Source organism: Thamnophis elegans, chromosome 16 (genome assembly GCF_009769535.1).
Source record: "Thamnophis elegans isolate rThaEle1 chromosome 16, rThaEle1.pri, whole genome shotgun sequence".
Taxonomy (NCBI): Eukaryota; Metazoa; Chordata; class Lepidosauria; order Squamata; family Colubridae; genus Thamnophis; species Thamnophis elegans.
In genome coordinates this window covers 8,696,304-8,712,562 of record NC_045556.1, presented here as the reverse complement: position 1 = coordinate 8,712,562, position 16,259 = coordinate 8,696,304, and the positions used below count along the sequence as shown (strand labels likewise).

Sequence of the window (16,259 nt, the reverse complement as noted above, 5' to 3'; positions counted from 1 at the left end):
CCACCTTTGGTGGGAAAGTAACAGCGTTCCGCGCGCCTTCGACATTTAGTCATCCCAGCCACATAACCACGGAGATACCTTCGGACAGCGCTGGCTCTTCGGCTTTGAAATAGAGATGAGTACTGCCCCCTAGAGTCGGGAATGACTAGCGCATATGTGTGAGAGGATACTTTACCTTTCAAAAGGCCTATTGAAAATATTACACTAATGCACTTTTTTTTAAGTGGATGAGTTTCACTTCATGGTGTCTTCTCCTAGTCTAGTCTCCTTTCAATGTCCTGCCTCATAGGATGGGCAACTTTACAAGCATAAATCAGGGTTAGACTTTGTTCAAACTTGGATGAGAGAACACTAGCAAATGGGAGGACCATCAGCTGGTCTAGAGTTGGAAAAACCTTCTGGAAGAAGACAGTGCGACACTGATGGAGGAATGAAGGTCTGCGGAGAACTGATGCAGGAGTAAGACTAGGAGCAAAGAGACACTGGTTGAAGTCCACCTTAGCCATGGACTCTCACTAAGCATCTTTGGACCTTGCCCCTCAATTCTTGTTGTTATGGGGGGGAAATTGGAGGAGAGAGAACACAATTGTGCTGTCAGCTATTATGCTCAATAGCTATTTTAACTGTCAGAAATATTGAATACATAGCATTTTTGTAAGTTTCTAGGCCTTTTGGCAATAAGCAACAATTCCTATAGCAGGAGTTGGTAGACCCTCAGAAGATATTGAGTTGGAGGTCTGCTGGGATGGACCCTTCCACTGACCTTCTGCTAAACCCTGTTTGCCTTGTGTGACTTCTAAGCAAGCCACAGCATCTCTAACCACACCATGGTTTAACACAGAGGTGGGTTCCTACCAGTTCGCACCAGTTCGGTAGAACCGGTTCGTCAAATCTACCGAACCGGTTAGAAGAGGTTCCACCAGTGGTTAGGTTAGGTTTATTGGTTTTGTATGCCGCCCACTCCCGAAGGATTCCGGGCGGCTCACAATAAACAGGGGAGAGAATAAATAAGACAATACAATTTTAAAATCCACAACAGTCACAATTAAGACGGGGCTGGGTGCTTTAACAGCCCCCAGCCTGCCGGAATAGCCAGGACTTAATGGACCCGGAAAGCAGGCCACACCTACAGGAGAGGTTCCAAAAATTTTTGAAACCCACCACTCACACACACACACACACTCACACAGAGAGAGAAAGAGAAAGGAAGGAAGAAATAAATAAAGAAAAAAAGAAAGAAAAAGTGAGAGAGAGATGAAAGAAAAAAAGGAAAAAGGGACAGAGAGACAAAAGGAAGGAGAGAGAGAGAGAGAGAACACATGGCCAGCAAGCCACTCCCACCAGGTCACATGGCCGGCAAGCCACCCCCACAAAGGAGGCCACACCCACAGAGTAGGTTCGAAAATTTTTTGAAACCCACCACTGGTTTAACAGAATTATTACCTGTCTAAACACTTGATCAAAGCAGGACATCGCCTTTCTTACATTCAGAGAGAGTTGTTGGTTTATTTCTTGGGGAGGGAAAGAGACAGCTTGAATTTTTTTTTACCAAACACCCCTGTTTTCTGCCTACTATCACAATGCAAACCTGCACGGTTCCAGCCCACGGACTGTGAGAATCACTCCTCTTCTGCTTTGTTCAACTCAGATAAACCGTCATGCTTAATCACCAACGCAGAAACCATAACACCCTTTGACAATTCAGAGTTACCCCACCATACTGCTTTATCAGGCATAGACCAAACCACTTCTGGCTGTGATAGTTGCTCTCTGCTACAGCAGGATGGTGAGAACCATGTGTGCTGGGGAGGAGGGGATATGGTTTACAGTAGTGGCCAAAATTGTGAAAACCTTATAGGGAGAATGTATTTTTGAGGTTTGATGGCTAATAACACCACTTTTGGGGGGGTGGAGTTTCAAGATAATCATACTCCACTGCTGGAATGGCCTAGGAATAGCCGAGACCTTAATCCCATTAAAAAATCTATGGGGCCGACTAAAGAAACTGGTTAGTCAGAAGCGACCCAGCAATAAAACTCAGTTAATAGAAGCTATCATTCAATCTTGGTTTCCCATTATAACAGCTGCAGAACTAAGAGACTTGGATCCCTTCCCTATGGGAAGATGTTGTAAGGCCCTAATTCATGCTAAAGGTTACCCAACTAAGTATTAATTGACATGGTGATAATTTTTGTATATATCGTTTTTTTCCCCCTTTGGTGATAATTTTTGTACATTTCATTTTTTTCTACGTGTTTCACTTTTCTTCTTTATACTGTAACAGCTATTCTAATAGCAAATCCTTCATAAAAGTTATTGCATTACATTCTTGATTAAATGATCTTTCAATTGATATATAATTTTATGGTACTTCTAAAAATAAGTGGTGTGTTATTAGCTAGTTTTAGAAAATACACTTTTCCCAAAAGGTTTCCACAATTTTGACCACTACTGTATTACTCTTCTAAAAACAGGTCCAATCCTGGATCCGTTGCATGGATTTTAATCTTTCCCTTTGCTTTGAGATATGTGGCCTGTTCTCCTTGATCTGTTGTTCTGTCTTCTTTTTCATAATTGGAGATTTTTATGAAGTGCAATAAGGACTGAGTGTTATTTTTCTATCCTTTCTCTTGGTGTGAAGTTATCTAGATTTTTCTTTCCTCCAGAATTAAAATAGAGATTAGATGAAGATTAGAATGGGTAAACCACTGAGCCACCACGCCGAAAAGGGACGACTCAGTGGCTAAGATGCTGAGCTTGTCCATCAGAAAGGTCAGCAGTTCGGTGGTTCGAATCCCTAGCACCGTGTAATGGAGTGAGCGCCTCCCATTACTTGTCCCAGCTTCCGCCAACCGAGCAGTTCGAAAACACGTAAAAATGCAAGTGGAAAAAACAGGAACCACCTTTGGTGGGACGGTAACAGTGTTCTGTGCACCTTTGGTGTTGAGTCATGCCGGCCACATGACCACGGAGACGTCTTCGGACAGCGCTGGCTCTTTGGCTTTGAAACGGAGATGAGCACCGCCCCCTAGAGTCGGGAACGACTAGCACATATGTGTGAGGGGAACCTTTATCTTTACCTTAGCATGGGTTAGCAAATCCTGACATGTGACTAGACCGTGCTTTCTGTTGACAAAGGCTATGGAAATTCTATCTTTCTGATGCAGTGTTTTAAAAACTAGTTCCTAAATTATATTCCCCTGCTTCCTTTTTTTTTCTAATTTCCACAATGTTTTGTTTTGTTTTTCACTTCTAACATTTCTTTAAATCCAGTCGCCGATCCAGTTTCTGGTGATGCACAGGACACTAAGGAAGGTGTGTGTGGCTTTGCCGTGTAGTGTGATCCTACTTGTATGAGGAGCGAAACCTCTTCGACCAAATTTTGTTCAGTTTGTAGTGTCAAATGTTGTCAGATACTCAAAGAGCAGCCTTACAAACAATGTGGAGATGTTGATCTGTTCCGTCTCCAATATCTTAATCAAAGTTTCTTGGCTTATAGAAGGACAGAAGCCTATCCAATCTCTGCAAGAAATAAGATTCTAGGATATAATATTATACGAGGACAAATTTGCATTAATTATCACCTACTTCACCACATTTAGGAACAGGCCTCTAAAATCATGCAGTGATTTTCCTCTTGATGTTTTAAACTACTTTTCTCTTGTAAAGCTAAAGATATCTTTACAAGATATCTTTACAAGATATCTTTACAAGATATTGAATCTTTATTTTGATTAAGAAATATTTCAACCTGCCACTGCCTCTAGCTACAGTTCTCTTTAAAAAGAGGGTGGGAGAATCAAATTTCAGAATAAGAATATTTTGCACTTGAGTTAATCAGGGGGGAAACCCTTCTGCCTTTTTCTTTTAATTTTTCTTGCTGAACAGATGCTTTTTAAGCCTGTTTTGACTGAGATTTGACAACATTTGATCATCCTCAGAGAAGCGTATTTTATCAACCATGGCTGGTAGTTTGCATTAGACCGGTCGATCCGATGTAGATGGATCTGCATTTTTTGAAATTTGAGCCTGTTTGCCGTAAAATAAGAGTAATCTTCAGCGCTGCCTAGTTATTTCTTCTGAAAAGATTCCACTTTGTGTGGTTGATAGTGAACAAATATCGATTGTTCTCAAAATATTATGTTGGAAGAATGTCTCACAACTTCCAGAAGTCTGGTGGATCTCATTCCCACTTCATAGGCTCTGCCTGAAGATTACTAGGACCTAGTGGTTCTTTTTAATCCTAAATGTAGTTTCCATGTGATCTTCCTATAATTTCAGTTCTACAACTTGTATGATGTGCTCTCTTCCTGAAGTTTGATATTGACACTATGGAATGAATGATGAACATGCCAATTTGTCCTCATCATTGTTCTCACGAAGCAGCACAAAGCCGAGTCCTCATCCCAATAAACCCCTTTTATTTAATTTACAGTAAATTCCTCTCCGGGAAGTCTTTCCTCTCCCACAGTATTTCAAGATAGTTCACAATTGCTGACCCTTATCAGGTTTGGAGATGCTGCAATACTTGGCAAGAATGCAGGAGTGAACTAATTGTCTCCTGCAAACTCCATTCCCTTTTCGCTCCCCTTTTATTCCCTATAGGAGAGGCCATTCACCATCCAACTGTGGCCTTACTCCTAAGTCGACCCCTGTTCTTTCACCTGGCAACTCTGCGCACACTGGGAACAGGCTCCAGCTGTTCATCTGCCTCACTGCTGTTTAGCTCTGTAGGCACCTGATCACTGCTAAAAGGCCTCAGCCCCGTCTCTGCCTCAGATGCAGAGCCCTCGTCAGAGCCTTCCCCAGACTCTAGGACTGGCCCATGTTCCTCCCCAATCTCCTCCCTGTCTGAATCTGCTGCCAGCTCTGCTGCCCACTGGTGGGCCACAAGAACCATATATTTTGTGTATTTCTTTAAACTCTCTCTCTCTCTCTCTGCTTAGCCCCTCCAGTCCCTTCCGAAGAGACAGACAAGCATCGCAGGAGATTCAACATGAGAATGCTGGTGCCTGGAAGACCCGTCAAGGAGAGTGTGGTCCCTCCCCCGGTCCCTGCAGAAAGACCTTCCTACAAAGAGAAATTCATCCCCCCGGAACTCAGCATGTTAGACTATTTTGTGGCTAAGGTAGGCTCCCCGTGAACATCAGAAGGACAAAAGTTGGGAGAGATCTTGGAGGTCTTCTAGTCCAATCCGCCTGCTCAAGTAGGAAACCCTATAGCAATCAATCAGTCAATCCATCAGAATACAGCTGGAAGAGACCTTAGAGGTCTTCTAGGCCAGCTCCCTGCTCAAGCAGAAGATACCATTTCAGACAAGTGACTGTCCAGTCTCTTCTCAAAAGCCTCCAGTGATGAAGCACCCACAACCTCTTGAAGGCAAGGTGTTCCAATGAGTAATTGTTCTAACTGCTAGGACATTTCTCCTTAGTTCTAGGTTAGTCCTCTCCTTGATTCGTTTCCATCCATTGTCTTGCCTTCAATGCTTTGGAGAATAATTTGACTCCCTCTTCTTTGTGGCAACCCCTGAGATATTGGAACACTGCTATCATGTCTCCCCTTCTTTTCATTAAACTAGACATACCCAGTTTCTGCAACCGTTCTTCATATGTTTTAGCCTCCAGTCCCCGAATCATCTTTGTTGCTATTGACTGCACTCGTTTTAAGAATTAGAATTAGGAAAACCAATCCATTTCCCTTGTGGTCCTATTCATAGAATCCTAAAAGGGAAGAGTTAGAAATAAGATGAGATCATCCAACCTCTTTGTAATGCAGGAATGATGATGATGGCATCCAAGGGTGGGATTGAAAAATGTTACCAACCGGTTCTCTACCCAGTTGCTGGGCGGGTGTGGGCATGGTGGGCATGGCTTACTCGGCCTCCTGTACCATGGCGAAGGGGACCTTTTTCCCCTCCCCAGGCTCTGGAGGTATTTCTCGAGCCTCCGGAAGGGAAAAATGGCCTCACCCAAGCTCCGGAAGCCAGAAATGGTGGGCCCGTTTTCCACCCTCCCCAGGCTCTGGAGGCTTTGCCTGAGCCTCCAGGAGGGCAAAAAAGGCCTCCCCCGGGCTTCAGAAGCCCCCCCCCCCCCCGAGGCTGGAAATGGGCCTATTTGCAGATTTCCAGGAGGCCTGTTTTCTGCCCTCCCAGAGCCTCTGCGCAAGCCATGCACTTACCTGACATGATGAAAGGGCCACATGGAGACTCCTGGGAGGGGAGGGAAGGGCTGGGCGTGGCCAGCCAGTCCTTGCAACAACCAGTTCAGCAAACGATGCAAAATTAACATCCGATTTGCCCGAACCAGTCCGAACCAGCTGAATCCCACTCCCGATGGCATCCCTGCTGATCATCCAGTCCCTGAAGGAGAGTCCATGATCTAGAGTCCATGATCTCCCAAATTACCTCTTCTGAGCATCTCTTCCCACTAGGACATTTTTTCCCCATAGCATCTGAAGTCCTCCTGTGTCGCTGAAATGAAGCGTCTTTATTTGTGCGACCGAGATCTGCAAGTGCAAATTTTGAAGCCTCTCTTTGTCCTTCCTTTACAGCCCTTCCTTCCTTTTTCAGACAGTGGGGTGATGTACGATTCTGATGAAAGCATCCATAGTGAGGATGAAGACGAGGATGCTTTCCTCTCTGATATGCAGATTCAGGAGCACAAGGATGCCAATTCGTACAGGTAGCAAACCCCCAAGCTGGAACATTCAGAAGCTCATCCAAAGCCTTCTGTTTTTCTCCTGCTATAAACAATACCTGTACTTCTCGTTCTAGCCCACTGTTGTGTTGCCTTGACACTTGTCATTTTGGCCCACTGTTGTGTTGCCTTGACCATTGTCATTTTGGCCCACTATTGTGTTACCTTGACACTTGTTGTTCTGGTTCCACCACAAAAGCGCGCACAACAAAAGCGTGCCTGACTAAAGCACGGTGACTAAAGCGCGGTGACAAAACCGCGGTGACAAAACCGCGCGACGAATGAGCGACTAATTAGCCCTAAAGCGCGCCAACAAAAGCGCGCCGACAGAAGTGCGCTGTAACGGAACCCTAAACCTATCCCTAAACCTAACCCTAACCCTAACCCTAAACCTAAACCTAAACCATAAACCTTACCTTAAATTAAATCGCGCTTCTGTCGGCGCGCTGTTGTCGGCGCGCTTTTGACATCGCGGTTTTAGCGCCGCGGTGTTGTCGGCGCGCTTATGACATTCGCGCTTTTGTCGGGTCACGGTTGTTCTAGCCCACTGTTGTGTTGCCTTGACCCTTGTCATTTTGATCCACTGTTGTGTTTCCTTAACTGTTGTCATTTTGGTCCACTGTTGTGTTGCCTTGACCTTTGTCATTCTAGCCCACTGTTGTGTTTGTCTTGGCACTTGGTAGTAGGAGTTAGAAACACAGCACCTGTAGACCCAGGAGTATCACTTGAAGACCATCCTTCATTCAAATGAACACATTTAAATATTTTCCAAGCCAAAATGTCTCAAGTTTCACAGGTTTTCCAGGAGATGTTGGAGGTGTCCCAAAATTGGAAAGTTCAAGTACAGATAGTCCTTGAACAGCAATAGCACTTAGATTTATATACCGCTTCATAGTGCTTTTACAGCCCTCTCTAAGCAGTTTACAGAGTCAGCCTATTGCTCCCAACAATCTGGGTCCTCGTTTTACCCACCTCGGAAGGATGGAAGTTCTGAGTCAACCTTGAGCCTGGTGAGACTTGAACTGCCAAACTGCAGCTAGCAGTCAGCTGAAGTAGCCTGCAGTACTGCACTCTGAGCACTGCGCCACCTCGGCTCAAGTGGAATATCAACCACTTCTTCAGCAACCATTCAGAGTAATAATAACATTGAACAAGGAGACTTATAACCATTTCCCAAAGTTATGGAGGGTAGTTTTTTTTTTTTTAAAAGGCTGAATTTTTAGTTAAGGTACAGTGAAATAATCGCATCCTTTTGATCCTTCCATTAAATGTGGTGTTATATACCAACTGTTCTAACCCCCCTCGTCCCACACCAACACACACTCTGAGCCAAAGATAAGTTACGGCATTTAATTAACAGACAGACAGGTCCTTGGCAACAAACTGGCACAGATAAGCTTAGGCAGCAATAAACACAGATAAGGCTTGGCAGCAATCCAGCCTGCCAAGCTCACAGTAATGTTCTCCAACATTCATTCCTGTGTTGACGTCTGCAAGAAGGGCGTGTGCACAAGTAGTCTTTTTATAGTCTGAAGAGGAGCCTAATGACCACCAGTTGAGTGCAATTACCTCCTGTAACTGCGCAACTGTTCCTGATGCCTATTAGCTCTTCAGTGCCGGGCATCCAGGAACACTACTGGCATCCCCATCACTCTCCCTTGTCTCCTCCCCACTGGTCCAAGGCTCAGGCTCCTCCTGGTGGCCAACCAGTCTCTCTGCGCCCTTCTCAGAGTCGGAATCCTGTCCAGGGTCCTCCACATCCTCCAGAGCCGACTCATAGGGCCACTCGCTGTCGGAGTCTGGTGGCAGCTCCAACAGCTCCTGCTGGGCCACAACACAAACACTGTATTGTATACGTATACACAATGTATATTCACCTAGGAGAAAGTCTTGCTACTCATTAAATAGGGGTGGGTTGCAATCCAAGTTTGGAAAAGCCTAATATATAGAGTTAGGACTTGAATTAGCTTATAAAAGATGGAACATCCAAAAAACAAAGCATAACCTTTGAGCAAGTAACCATAATCTAACCTTAAACGTTCAATGTATTTCTTTCCTCTTATTTTTTTTTTCTTTTAAAATATGGTTGGATGGTAAAAGTGGAACAAAGTATATGTTTAATTCTCCCCCGCCCCCTCTGCATAAACATTTACCTTTTTTTTTCCCCTGCAGCTGGGCTCTGATCCATTTGGCAATGGTCAAACTTGCTCTGAACAATATTAAGAACTTCTTCCCCATTACCGGCTTAGAACTTTCGGGTGAGTTGCATTAATCCTTGGATGATCAGATGGACGTGCTCTGCATTTTTCAACACGATGAGTTAAAAATAATGAATTCCATTGGAATGTGTCTACATATTCTTGCCCCAAATTATACTCTTCCCCAAGGCCATTCAGAAGACCAGATTAAACTGCAAAGTAGAACAAACACAAAATAACAGACAACATGTTCACATAAGACATATAAATGTCTTAAATCAGGGGGGACAAATTCAAAGCCCAGAGACCAGATTTGGCCTGGGGGGGAGGGGGGTACTTATAGATCTGGCCAATGGGACCGCCCTGGAAACAGCAAAGGACCGGCGGCCCGCAATGCTTCTAACAGCGAAAAGAGGCTCCCGGGTTCCATTTTCGGCTGCCACAGCCTCTTGCAACCCTCTGCCAGCCCTCCCGAGCTCCATTTTCACTGGCAGAGGGTTGTAAGAGGCTGTGACAGCCGAAAACAGAGTTTGGAAGCCCGTTTTCGCTGGCAGAGTGCTCGGGCCACTGCCGACGTCCGTTACAGGAGTGATGTCAAGCTGGCCATGCCCAACCTTGCCCTCCAAGGACGCAACCTTGCCCTCCAAACGCAACCCTGATGCAGCCCTCAATGAAATCGAGTTTGACACTCCTGTCTTAAACGAATAAAGCCAGGCAGAGGTGTTTGGGGAATTTGACTCTTCCTTAGAAGGAGGTGTCCAGAAACCAGTGTTTGTTTTGTTGGGATTAAGCAAACTACAAAAAATGTTCCTGTTTCAGAGCTTCCCGTCACATCACCTCTGGGTACCGCTGTGATTAAAAATCTGGAGAATTGGGAACAGATCCTGCAAGAAAGAATGGACCGCTTTGAAGGCCCCCCGCCAGATTACATCAATACTTGTTCTCCCGAACTTGGGATGGGAGCCGGAGCAGCTGCGGCCCGAATCAAAGCAATGATTGATCCTGAAAACACCCCATTTAAGTAAGGAAGGCCTTTTTTTAATGGAATGAGAGGGGACATCTGAGGTTGGTCTTCCAGATGTGTCGAATGTCAACTCGCAACTTTGTGCAGGTTGCCTTCAGGAAGTGAGGGGAGACGAATGTCAACTCGCAAAGCATCCCTGGCCTGCTCTCGAGTTCCCTTTGGGAAGGGGGGATGGGAAACTGATGAATTGGCATGGCAGCAAAAGACAGATGTACATTCCAGACTTACCTCTCTCAAGGCTGTATCCTAGGGTTACTTACAGTGGCCGGAAGGGAGTGATCTCTACAACCCGCAAAATTGCCCCATCAGTGAATGTGAATGATGCCACATCCTGGGAGGAGAGGGAAACAGGGTCGTGATTGGGGCCGTAAATTACGTGGGGTCAGAGCTGGCTTCATTTGGGAATGTGCCGACATGAAGCTCCTAATAAATAACTGGATATCTTTTGAAGCTTGGCTCAAGGCTCATGATTAAATTAGGACATCCGTCCTGACACTGAGACTACCAAGTCCCAGATTTCCTGGCCAAGCTGGCTATGGCCATTTTCTTAGCACAGCTGGAAGGGACTTATGGGAGGAATCTGTTCTAAGCTTTGATGAGAATCCATGCCCTCCAACCATTCTTCTCCAGATGTATTACAGATGCAGCTTCTGCAATATCAATGGAAATTCTGAATCATCAGGCCAAAACAATGCTCATTGACCATAGTGATCAAAAGCCAGGCTAATTGGAGTTCTAGAAACTCCCAAAGATGCTTTTCCAAAAGGCAACTAGATTTTCTTGTTCTGTTTCCTTTGAAAAAGTTTCACTTGAAAATTAGGCAGTGGAAGAGGGTAGAGGCGGGAGGAATACCTGGATCGAACATCCAAGAAGCAGGCCTAGGCAGAGATAAAGATTTAAGAGAGGGATTTGGAAAGCAAGTAAAAAAAAAAAAGTATAGCAATTAAAAGTATTGAAGCGGGCAAGAGATAATGGATAGATGGGTTTTTTTTTAATCGTTTTGATTTGCTTTTCCCTATCCCTCTCTTTCTCTGAAAGCATAGCAATTAAAAGCATTGGAGTGGGCAAGAGACAATGGATGGATGATTTCTCTTTTTTTGTTGTTGTTCTGATTTGCTTCTCCTTTGCTCTCTCTCTTCCTTTTTTTTAGGTAGGTGGCATGATTAGACGTTAGATAGGAAAGAAATGAAAAGTCTTTTAATAAAGGGGGACATGATTAAAAGCTAGAACAAGTGATAGAAATAAGAGAAGGGGGACTATGAGTGTACACATTTTTAAATATACTTTTTATTTTCCATTTTCATAACATATAATCATATGTATACTATTACTTAGCCAATATCCTATTGTATTAAGTAGTAATTACATCAGTTCCTCTTGCCATCAACGCCCAGAAAGATAAAAACCTATTATTAGCTCTTCTGCTCTCCATACATCTCTTTCTTCTGCCTCTCTCCTACCTCCTTTCTTCCCTCCAACATCCTTTCCTACTCTACTTCCCCTTCCTTTCTCCTTCTCCTCTCTCTACATTCCACTCCTCTTTATCCTCCTCATCTTCCCCCCTTACCCTCTCTCCTATCCCTCTCTTCCCATCTTTCTTCTCTCCTTTCCCACTCTTCCTCTCATTCACTTGGTGTATTTCAGCTTCTGAGCAAACTCCATTCTATGTTGATGGTATTTATGCTTCCATATCAATATACTTAACATATTAGATCTTCTGCTCTCCATACACCTCTTTCTTCTGCCTCTCTCCTACCTCCTTTCTTCCCTCCATCATCCTTTCCTACTCTACTTCCCCTTCCTTTCTCCTTCTCCTCTCTCTACATTCCACTCCTCCGTATCCTCCTCATCTTCCCCCCTTACCCTCTCTCCTATCCCTCTCTTCCTATCTTTCTTCTCTCCTTTCCCACTCTTCCTCTCATTCACTTGGTGTATTTCAGCTTCTGAGTGTCCACATTTTTATATGACAGTAATAATAAGAGAAAATGTGGAACACCTGAACAATGATAGATTGCAACCTAATATAAATGTGTGTTATTATTATTAGAAATACATAAGTTGATTGAACGTAATAATTATGATTAACTTTATTAGTTTTATTTGTATTAGAATGTGTGACGCCCAGGTGCCACACTGTTTCACGCATTGATGTGATACATTTATAAATAAAAATTAAAAAAAACTTGGGGAAGAAAAAGAAAATGTTTCGCTTCTTATCTAAGAAGTTTCTACAGTTCAGTTCTATCTGAAGAAATTTCTTGGCCAAAGGTTTTCAAAGGGAAAAAAACCAAGGAAGTCTAGTTATCTTTTGGAAAAAGTACTTTTCAGAGTTTCTAGAACTCCAATTAGCAAGGCCTTTGATCACTATGGACAATTAGCGTGGTTTTTGACCATTCAATGAGAAGCATGGGTGGTCTCATTCGGAGGATACCAGATCTGGGAGCATTGACTTCAGTTTCCAAGAACATTTTAACACTCAACTTGCAGCAACTTAATTCTTTTACTAGCCAGATGCTAAGACATTATTTAACATGCACAGTTCATTAAAGTCATTTGTACGCTAGTCGCCACTTCTATTCTGGGAATGCTTAGAATTTACTTATCAGCTTTGATCGTTTTCGAAAATAACAACCTTCTTGATCTTGTGCAGCCAGGATTCTGAGTTTTAGACCTAATTGGTTCCAGTGAATTAAATTCATGCTTCTTGGCAGCAGATGTCGGCTTTTTCACTGAGACATTTCCAAAGAGAAAAACGGGGATTTTTATTTTTATTTTTTTGGCAGCAAAAAATAAAAGGAAATCCATTTTAAGAATCTGTGACTATTTGTAACGGTGTTTTCTTCTGATTCTCTCCGTTCTTGACATGATGAAGGAAATAAAATGCCGTTCTGTTCTTTCCACCAACTCATAGATCAAAAGATTATTCGGCATTGCCAGCTAAGAGATTGTGGCATTTTCTGGTGAAACAAGAATTATTGCAAGATACTTTCATCCGATACACATTCACCAAGAAAAGAAAGCAAAGTGAGGTTAGTGCAAGACATCCAAATTCCGTGTTTCCCCCCAAAATAAGACAGGGTCTTATTTTCTTCTCCCCCCCCCCCGAAATAAGCGCTTGGCCTTATTGTCGGGGAGGTCTTATTATTTTTGAGGTGCAGGAGGCGGAAAGAGTGGTCACCTCTTGGCTGCTGCTGTGTTGTGATATTTTCCAGGAGCGCTTATGTTCGGGGAAACGGGGTGTGAAGTTCTGTTTTTCCAAGGTCATTTTGTGTTACCCTTCATTTATATCAATTGCTATTCGTTTTAATTTTGTTTTGGCAATACATTTCATTTTCGCCCTCCAAATATTTTGGCCATAATGCAGCCGTATCCTGGGTCATCCCTGCCAGAGTATAAAATAGGAAATGAGCTTGAGCATACTTTCATTAAAAAAAATAATGACGCCCACCATCTGGATTTACGTATGAATAAAGGCAGGATTGGGGGGGGGAACCCTAATAAATAAACGAAGAACAAGATGTCCATTTCACCGCTGGCATGGAAGGTTTTTCATTTTTTTTCCCCCTTGTTATATTCGTCTGTGTTTTGTGCATGTGTTGTTCATCTGTGGCTGTGTACTGTTGTGTAGTTTGTAGAAGCCCGTGAGGACCCTGTCACAAAACAGAGCACGCTAGCAGAAGATAGCAAAGCCAAGGTATTATCCCCATCTCCCTAAATCTTTATTATAATTTTTTAAAAAAATAACTACACCGAAGCTCGCTTTCCTGCCTTGCTTATCCTAATGCAAAATTAACAAGGACGCTGAGATGTTTAACCCTTTCTACTAATACAAGTGGGGCTCTGTGAAAACCAAGGACCGAATTCTAAACAGAATTGGAAGGGAGCCGAGGTGGCGCAGTGGTTAAATGCAGCAATGCAGGCTACTTCAGCTGACTGCAGTTCTGCAGTTCAGCTGTTCAAATCTCACCGACTCAGGGTTGACTCAGCCTTCCATCCTTCCGAGGTGGGTAAAATGAGGACCCGGATTGTTGTTGGGGGCAATATGCTGACTCTGTAAACTGCTTAGAGAGGGATGAAAGCCCTATGAAGCGGTATATAAGTCTAACTGCTATTGCTATTGCTATTGCTATCTCTAGTCTAACCCCCTGCTCAATCGGGAAACCCTATCGTACATCAGACAGGCGGTTGTCCCATCTCTGTGTGCCAGCCTGCATGCTGGAGCATGTGAAAATTTTCTTGGAAAGACACATTTCTCCTTTTAAAAAGAAAAAAACAGCCATAATTGCTGGGCTTCTCTTTCCGAAGGCTTCCCTCACAGGTGTTCACTCACTTCTGTGACCTGTTTCAATGTGCCTGTTGCAAAAAGATGGCTTCCCTGTTTTCCAGGTGGAGGCAGAACTTGGCTACCCAGGAGGAAGAGCCAAAATTATACACAAGGAATCGGATATGATCCTCGCGTTTGCGGTGAATAAGGTGAGGCTCTCTGAAGCGGCGGCTTACCTTTGTGGCATTAACTTTTGGCATGACTCAAGGCCTCTAACACCTAAGCTTTGGCCCGGGGGGGGAATGGGGTCTTGTGCAGGCGAACATCAATGAGATCGTTTTAGCTTCCACCCACGATGTGCAAGAACTGGACGTGTCCGCTCTCTTGGCCGCGCAGCCATACATATGGATTGGAGAAGAGTTTGACAGGGAATCAAAAAGGTTGGATGGTCTCACCAGTTTTTATTGATGTTGTCATGTATGGACCCATCTCCCCTTTTCATGGACCTCAATGGAAAGCCTCCCCTTCTTTTGCCAACCCTATAGGGTAGCTTGGACTACTGGTCAACTCACCAGTTCTATGGTCAAGCAAAGATTGAGCCCAGTTCTCCCTAACCCATGGTCAACAAAGATCTAAGCCAGTTCTCCCTAGCCCATGGTCAACAAAGATCTAACCCACTTTCTCTAACCTACTGTCAATAAAGATCTAACCCAGTTCTCCCTAGTCCATGGTTAGCAAAGATCTAACCCACTTCTCCCTAACTCATGGTCAATAAAGATCTAACCCACTTCTCTCTAACCTACTGTCAACAAAGATATAACCCAGTTCTCCCTAACCCATGGTCAACAAAGATCTAACCAACTTTCTCTAACCCATTGTCAGCAAAGATCTAACCCACTTCTCCCTAACTCATGGTCAATAAAGATCTAACCCACTTCTCTCTAACCTACTGTCAACAAAAATCTAACCCAGTTCTCCCTAGTCCAGGGTCAGCAAAGATCTAACCCACTTCTCCCTAATCCATGGTTAACAAAGATCTAACCCACTTCTCTCTAACCTACTGTCAGCAAAGTTCTAACCCAGTTCTCCCTAACGCATGGTTAACAAAGATCTGACCCAGTTCTCCCTAACACTTGGTCTACAAAGATCTAACCCAGTTGTGATCCAATTTCTTAATTCCTACAAGTTTTAGGGAAATCTAACTAAAAGCTACGGTCCAAAAGATGGGCTCTTTCCAATCTTTTCTGTTCTGTCCATTGCCACGTTGAAATTGTGTCTTGGTTATGCCTCCCCAAAAAATCCTTAATTTTGGTCCAAATTAAACATCAGTTCTTTGTTTTTCCTAACTTGTTCATTTTTGAGAGATGCTAAGCGTGGCATAGATGAGTGAAGTCTCCTTTATGGTTCTGTATGTTCGAATTTGCTACTCTTTCAATCTTGGCATGTACAATTCCAATATTGTATTTTTTTTCACCCCCTTTTTTGTAGTTCAGATGATGTGGACTTTCGTGGCTCCACCACCACCCTGACCCAGCCCAGCGCTGCATCTTTTGCAGTGGCTCAAATGCAGCACGTTTCGAATCTGTCCACTTCGTCAATGCCATGGTTGGGCAGTGGGCAAACCAGTACCGGAGCTGGTATAGTAAGTAACTTCTCTTTGCTCATTCTCCTCCGTTTTAATACAGCCAAGTATTTTGTCCCTGCATCTTCCGTCCATAGTGTTACACAGGGTGAGCCATGTATGTTTTTCTGTGTGGGTGGGTGGGTGGGTGGGTGGATGGATGGATGGATGGATGGGTGAGTGGGTGGGTGGGTGGATGGATGGATGAGTGGATGGGTGGGCAGGTGGATCGGTGGGTGGGTGGGTGGATGGATGGATGGAAGGGTGGGTGGGTGGGTGGGTGAATGGATGGACAGGCGGGCGGGCGGATGGATGGATGGATGGATGGGTGAGTGGGTGGATGGATGGATGAGTGGGTGGGTGGATGGGTGGATGAGTGGATGGGTGGGCAGATGGATGGATGGGTGGGTGGGTAGGTGGATGGGTGGGTGGATGGATAGACGGGCGGGCGGGCGGG

The 16,259-nt window shown here is 44.2% G+C and overlaps 1 protein-coding gene across 5 annotated transcripts in view; it reads left to right on the top strand.

Annotated features, from left to right (window-relative positions):
• Positions 1-16,259, top strand: part of DMXL2 (Dmx like 2) — a 93,017-nt gene that overhangs the window by 64,115 nt on the left and 12,643 nt on the right. For 2 of the 5 annotated variants that reach the window (XM_032232712.1, XM_032232711.1), the window contains exons 29-37: positions 4,947-5,128; positions 6,550-6,680; positions 8,868-8,953; positions 9,713-9,914; positions 12,829-12,946; positions 13,546-13,611; positions 14,304-14,390; positions 14,500-14,621; positions 15,670-15,823. In XM_032232712.1, coding sequence (XP_032088603.1) covers positions 4,947-5,128; positions 6,550-6,680; positions 8,868-8,953; positions 9,713-9,914; positions 12,829-12,946; positions 13,546-13,611; positions 14,304-14,390; positions 14,500-14,621; positions 15,670-15,823 — 1,148 coding nt within the window. Of the gene's footprint in view, positions 1-4,946; positions 5,129-6,549; positions 6,681-8,867; positions 8,954-9,712; positions 9,915-12,828; positions 12,947-13,545; positions 13,612-14,303; positions 14,391-14,499; positions 14,622-15,669; positions 15,824-16,259 lie in introns of those variants that run through there. The other 3 variants (XM_032232715.1, XM_032232713.1, XM_032232716.1) reach the window with 2 other exon arrangements.